The sequence below is a fragment of the Mizuhopecten yessoensis genome, unplaced genomic scaffold (genome assembly GCF_002113885.1).
Source record: "Mizuhopecten yessoensis strain PY_sf001 unplaced genomic scaffold, ASM211388v2 scaffold11069, whole genome shotgun sequence".
Classification (NCBI taxonomy): Eukaryota; Metazoa; Mollusca; class Bivalvia; order Pectinida; family Pectinidae; genus Mizuhopecten; species Mizuhopecten yessoensis.
Window position 1 is genome coordinate 1,006,963 of NW_018408864.1, and position 6,712 is coordinate 1,013,674.

At 38.0% G+C, this 6,712-nt stretch overlaps 1 protein-coding gene across 1 annotated transcript; it reads right to left on the reverse strand.

The window, feature by feature from the left end:
- Positions 1-4,244: 4,244 nt before the first annotated feature.
- Positions 4,245-4,553, reverse strand: LOC110465290 (spore coat protein SP85-like). The gene has a single exon (XM_021521001.1). The coding sequence runs from the start codon at positions 4,551-4,553 to the stop codon at positions 4,245-4,247; it is 309 nt and encodes a 102-aa protein (XP_021376676.1).
- Between the last annotated feature and the right edge of the window lie 2,159 nt (positions 4,554-6,712).

A 6,712-nucleotide genomic window follows, 5' to 3' on the forward strand; every position in this document is an offset into this window, starting at 1 on the left:
TTATCTTGCCATTACTTTTATTTGCATCCCATAATGTCTTCATATACTGTCAGTAAAGAAAAAGAAAATATATCAGAGTTTTATTATTCTGTGTCAAATGTTTAAAAAAGCAAATGTACGTACTTTCATATTAAAACAGGTGCTTTTTGGTAAAGATATGTGTTTTCCACAATGATAGCTGATTATGATTACTCGCATACAAATTCAGAAACACAATACTAAGCTAACAAGGCTTTCGTGACTTCATCACACCGGGGACTTCCGTGTTCTAGACAGCGTTAGAAACGTTCATGGCATTTTAAATAAATAATCCTTTAACACAGAGCAGCAAATTATGTTTAGAACTTTAAAACCGAATTGAGAAACCGCTTGGGAATGATATGTAAGAATGTTACATTTTACGTGTGTGTATCAGTGTATGTGTCTACCTGTATACGTTTTGGGGTATGTACAGTACAACCTGTGTTTATCAGTGTATGTGTCTACCTGTATACGTTTTGGGGTATGTACAGTACAACCTGTGTTTATCAGTGTATGTGTCTACCTGTATACGTTTTGGGGTATGTACAGTACAACCTGTGTTTATCAGTGTATGTGTCTACCTGTATACGTTTTGGGGTATGTACAGTACAACCTGTGTTTATCAGTGTATGTGTCTACCTGTATACGTTTTGGGGTATGTACAGTACAACCTGTGTTTATCAGTGTATGTGTCTACCTGTATACGTTTTGGGGTATGTACAGTACAACCTGTGTTTATCAGTGTATGTGTCTACCTGTATACGTTTCGGGGTATGTACAGTACAACCTGTGTTTATCAGTGTATGTGTCTACCTGTATACGTTTTGGGGTATGTACAGTACAACCTGTGTTGATCAGTGTATGTGTCTACCTGTATACGTTTTTGGGTATGTACAGTACAACCTGTGTTTATCAGTGTATATGTCTACCTGTATACGTTTCGGGGTATGTACATGACAACCTGTGTTTATCAGTGTATGCGTCTACATGTATACGTTTTGGGGTATGTACAGTACAACCTGTGTTGATCAGTGTATGTGTCTACCTGTATATGTTTTGGGCTATGTACAGTACAACCTGTGTTTATCAGTGTATGTGTCTACATGTATACGTTTTGGGGTATGTACAGTACAACCTGTGTTGATCAGTGTATGTGTCTACCTGTATATGTTTTGGGCTATGTACAGTACAACCTGTGTTTATCAGTGTATGTGTCTACATGTATACGTTTTGGGGTATGTACAGTACAACCTGTGTTTATCAGTGTGTGTGTCTACTTGTATATGTTTTGGGGTATGTACAGTACAACCTGTGTTTATCAGTGTATGCTTCTACCTATATACGTATTGGGGTATGTACAATACAACCTGTGTTTATCAGTGTATGCTTCTACCTATATACGTTTTGGGGTATGTACAGTACAACCTGTGTTTATCAGTATATGCGTCTATCTGTATACGTTTTGGGGTATGTACAGTACAACCTCTGTTTTACGGTTTACAAGTTGCTGGAGACTGCAGAATGTTGATACACTGTAATATTACTGACATATAAGGTGAGTAACCTTGAACCATTTGCTAACTGGTTAATGTTTCTTTTAGCTGAGCAAGATTCCAATGTTTTTAGGAGAGTCTTTGCAACCCGTAGAACGAAAAAACAACACATTCTTCTCCGTGTTAATACTGCAGCTACAGAAAAGGTATTTTATCGGCTGTGCGTTTCGAAATTCCTGTTGTGAGAAAAACTCTCAGGTTTAACTCCACATCAAATGCTTCTAGTATTGCAATTAACAGTCTCGCTGCGCGACATTGTTTAAATGCAGTGCAGTCATTGTAACACTGCCAACACGTCAATAACACTGCTTAGTTGTTCTTAAACGAGACAATAACATGGCGGGAAATCAAAGATATATGAAGTATTGTTCCTTACAACGCAGTGTTGACGTTTGCGTGTCTGGTTTATTATTGTATAAATACCTTGTTTAGAATTTCACATTTTGTTTCTTTCAATATCCGGGTCAAGATGTCTATGGTAAGAATTTAAACTTGTAATAACCTGCTTTGTAGAATCATTATTCGATTACCTGTTTTATGTATCTTACACCCTTGATAGTATTATGTTTCGTACTGGCATCATAAATTAGTAATAAACCATGTTTCATGTATACTTTAGCCATGCCTATTTCCCCGGATTCTCTTTAATGGGAATTAGAACTTGCTATTTCCCTCAAAGCAGTACTCTTACATTGTAACAGCATTCTCGCTAAGTTATCACAGTCCCTTTGGTATTTGGTTGCCTTTACTTACCTTCCATAACCCTGATTACATGACAGAACTGTCAATGGTAGGAACGAGGTGTACGAATATTCTAGTTGTTTACCTTCCAACATTGTGACCGTTATCCGATATAGTTTTCAGTGTTTATAACCATAACACCAGATAGATGTATGCTGGTTTCCAAGCATTACGGCGATGGAACTAGCAAGGCTAATTTTAACTTTCAGGCATTTTAACCATGGAACTAGAAAGGCTTATTTTAACTTTCAATCATTATTACCATGGCACAGGAAGGGCTAATTATTACGTGCAAGCATTACAACTATGGACCTAGAGAGGCCTTGCACTATAATGAGGAAGGAAAGATTAAGGATGTGTAAAATTCACGATGCATTTAAAAAAAATGATGCAATATTGTGTGTTTTAACACCGGTGTATATACCACTGTAATTAAACTGATCCAAACTATACATATATGACTGCGTTCACATTTTAAATGCATTTTAACAGCATACGTTAGCTGAAACTCGTTTCTTCAAAGCTCATTAAAGCTTTTTACTAGTTCCAGCGAAATTGTTTCTGACAAAGAAAGAACAGTTAGTTAAATTGACGAGGGTGTTTGAATTGTATCATGTTCTGCATTGGTAAGTACCGGTGCGTTTATCTTAATTTGACGAGAGTAAGAGACAAAAACGTCAAGAAGACTTACACAAATTTAAATTAAATTCTGGAATATGTTTTGTTGACGTGTTCATCGTTTTTCATGTTATTACAAAGATAGTTTGCCGCAGAGTATTGTCAGTAGATGAGAAAGCTACCAAAACTACGTGTAGGAAAACAATTCCTTATATCCGGAACTAATTCTGCCAGTTCTGATTCCTGATGTCTTTTCTTCTATATCAAAGTCCTTTTGGCCGGACACGTGAATTAGTATGGATTCAATATTATCAATAATTGTAGATTGCTTTTATGTCTTAATCACACTATCCAAAATATTGACCACGTGGATATTAATAACGATTCATCCATTTTTTTCAGGATTGCTTTCCCCGCTGAATACAGTTTGCAATATGGTTTTGACATCCAAATGAACATTGTCTTTATACATTATAATTGGTCTAAGCATGAGTAGAATTGGTTTTATGGTGACTACTACTGTAAGTTAGAAAATTGACCTGATACAGATGCTACTGTTGTTATACCTCGACTTCTTTGATATTGGTATATTGTTCTATTACTCAACAAATGGATGCGTACGAATAATTTTGTGTATATTGCTCCCTCATATTCGTACTAATACAGGCTTTAAGGTGTATTTCTTTCAAATAAAAGAAGCCGCCTGTACTAATCTAAACTGGTGCTACGAAAATGAAATTCAAAACAGAATTAGAATACACTGCAATAAGTATGTGTATACATATAACATGTGTGAGAATGGGGTTGGGCATTATTTCAAAAACGTGTCCTGTTGATATTGAATAGGAAATCAGTTCGACTCTTACGTGTTATTTGCACACTGACACATGATTAGTACGATAATCTTCTTTTTATCACAAATGAAGGCACATCCGTAAAATCTGTGCATGACACGTTTGCAACAACCGAAGTCTTTTTTTACGACATTGTACGAGATTATGCGAGTCGAGTCGAGTTCTGGCAACATTTGTATGAGTTTTGGACGAGTTGTGACGAGTGTCAATAAATGTACGACTAATGGCGATCGTTGGTGACTTTGGTAAAAATACTTGAAGTATTGTACATTGGACCAGTCTTCAGTTGGCGCAATTAGATGCAACAGGACCCATCCGTCTGCTCGGATGCTCAGGGACCTTGTATGTCTTGCAGAAATGGAAGAGATGCTGCTGGAAATGTCTTGTGATCGCCAGAGTGCGATACAATTTAAGAAACCAAACCAAAAGATCATTCCCTCCACTAGACTATGACAGATCATTTAGAGGAGGTGTTGGTGGGAGGAGGTGTTAGTGGAAGGAGGTATTGGTTGGTGGGAGGAGGTGTTGGTTGGAGGAGGTGTTGGTGGGTGGAGGTGTTGGTGGGAGGAGGTGTTGGTGGGAGGAGGTGTTGGTGGGAGGAGGTGTTGGTGGGTGGAGGTGTTGGTGGGAGGAGGTGTTGGTGGGTGGAGGTGTTGGTGGGAGGAGGTGTTGGTGGGAGCAGGTGTTGGTGGGAGGAGGTGTTGGTGGGTGGAGGTGTTGGTGGGAGGAGGTGACTGGCGCCACCAGCCTCTTGTTCAACATCCATCTTATGTTTTGATTGAACCTTCCACTTTGGGCGCATTATTGGCCGAGTAATGTGGAATCATCAGAGTCTACAGGAGAGAACTGATGCTGATACAAAATATGAACAGCCGCCATAGAACTACCACAACCCTCCATAACTCGTAGCGATGCTGTGGAAATGTTGAACAGAGCACGTACAAAATCGTACAGATGTTAAAATAAGTCGTCCAAATCCGTTTCATGTCGGGAGCTTGTTGAGTAGAGATCGTATCCATGTCTTCTAAAACTCCCAGCTAAATTCGCACAGCGACACAGCAAGTGTCGGTATTGTAGACATGTCCACCGCACGCGTACCAGATTGGACAACAACCCAGCATCATATCTTCGACATGTGTACAGGACAAAACCTCCAGGACAATTATAAACCGTTTAAACATGCACAGATATGTTCAAGTCCCACACCACACCTGAATATATATGGGGCCCTACACCCATATGTACTACATGAGGACACGTCACAGTGTAGAATAAATCGGTTTCCAGCGGTACAACCGTTGTCCACTATATACCGTTGGTTTAACCATAACAGGAAGACTTTGTGAATTCATCTTCTATATATTCAACCATCGCTCCGAGGTCAAGTCAATATGCGGTCGTACAGACATCTCAGTTGTTGGCCTCCCTCTTTTTTATCGGATGTTGTACTCTGATAGTGCCCTTTTATCAGGCTTGACTTCACATGTTATTCTCTTTCTTTCGAAAATCATACAATTGTCACCATATAACCAAAACCCCAATGTGTTAACTCAATCGTAGCAGTCGAACAGTAGTAGCCAGTGTGAGTTTGACATACAATAACTAAAACCTATTATCTTAATATTACTGAACTCTGAATATTTGCTTGTTTTATGCTTTATAAGATAATCTTATTTAGAGTCGCGTATCTATCACCATAGAACATTAGCTCTTGAGAGCTATTTTTGCGACAAACACAAGGATTTAGTGGGGTAGGTGAAATAAATTCGCAACCAATGCTGTCTTTGTTTAAATTTTGACTTTTGTCTGTGTGCTTTTTTTCTAAGGTTTGAAAACCGGTTTACGTTAAACGATATGCACGTTTCTCAACGCAATACAATTCTGCTTTTTCGTATTAATGAAACATTGTTTTACAAAAGAAGAACCACCTGTTTACTTGAATTTTGCAAATTCCAGCATACAAGCACACCATTAAATGAGCTATTAACTTAAGCGGGGAACTAAGGAACAGTTATATGGCAAACCTTAATTACTAAGAACGTCTTTTCTTGACGAGTATATGTCTCCCATTTTAATCGTTAAATTGGAACTTTTTATACATAGTCTTGTTAAGTCAGCTGTATTTTTATTTTCACAATAAGGACAAGTTATCCAACAACGATTTTAGCTATATTGAAAATATTGCAAGGATAAAAATAGAACACACATATCAGAAGAACAATGCTGGAAAACAATGCTTGTGTATTTGAAAGATCCAATGTATGTTGAGCACAGTTACAAAATATGAATTTCATCCCCAATGTCCAGCGTCTGTTGTTCAATCGATGACATTTCGCCAATATAGCAATGTTTTATCAATTCATAATTTAAAACCAAAACATTTCCAGATTACAACAATCTCTGGAAATGTGGGTTGTGGTGATGTTACTACCTGTTTATAGTGCGGCGACTAGCAATGGTGTCAAGTAACTGAGTCGTTCTGAGACAACTGCACAATAAAATCCATGAAATATTGATAAGTCCCGTAGACTTTAAGACGTATCCCCATGTAAGTATAAGTGTGTGTATATACATGTATACATGTTTTCTCCTGAGAATTCAGGGTGTCACTGATAATGCAGAACTAGGTGGTATATTCTGTCACGAGGCAAACATGTTTTCCAGACAAACTAACACTGCGAACACCTCGTTGAAAGACAAACACATGTGGTGATAGAGCGCTGAGATAGCCGGGGATACAACGTCCACTTAATTTTTGCTCTGTCGACCGAGAGCAGATAAAATTGCCGACCAAGCCTCACGTCAATACTGTTAGCTTAATGCAAATAGTTTTAGGGCTTTTTTTCCCTTTGTAGAAACTAAATAATAACAAATAAAAGGAAAACGAATTAAAAATGACAAAATCAGTGTGTCTATAAAAATAAT

Coding starts and splice junctions, on each gene's coding strand:
- LOC110465290 (XM_021521001.1), bottom strand. CDS start 4,553: ATGGATGTTGAACAAGAGGCTGGTGGCGCCAGTCACCTCCTCCCACCA.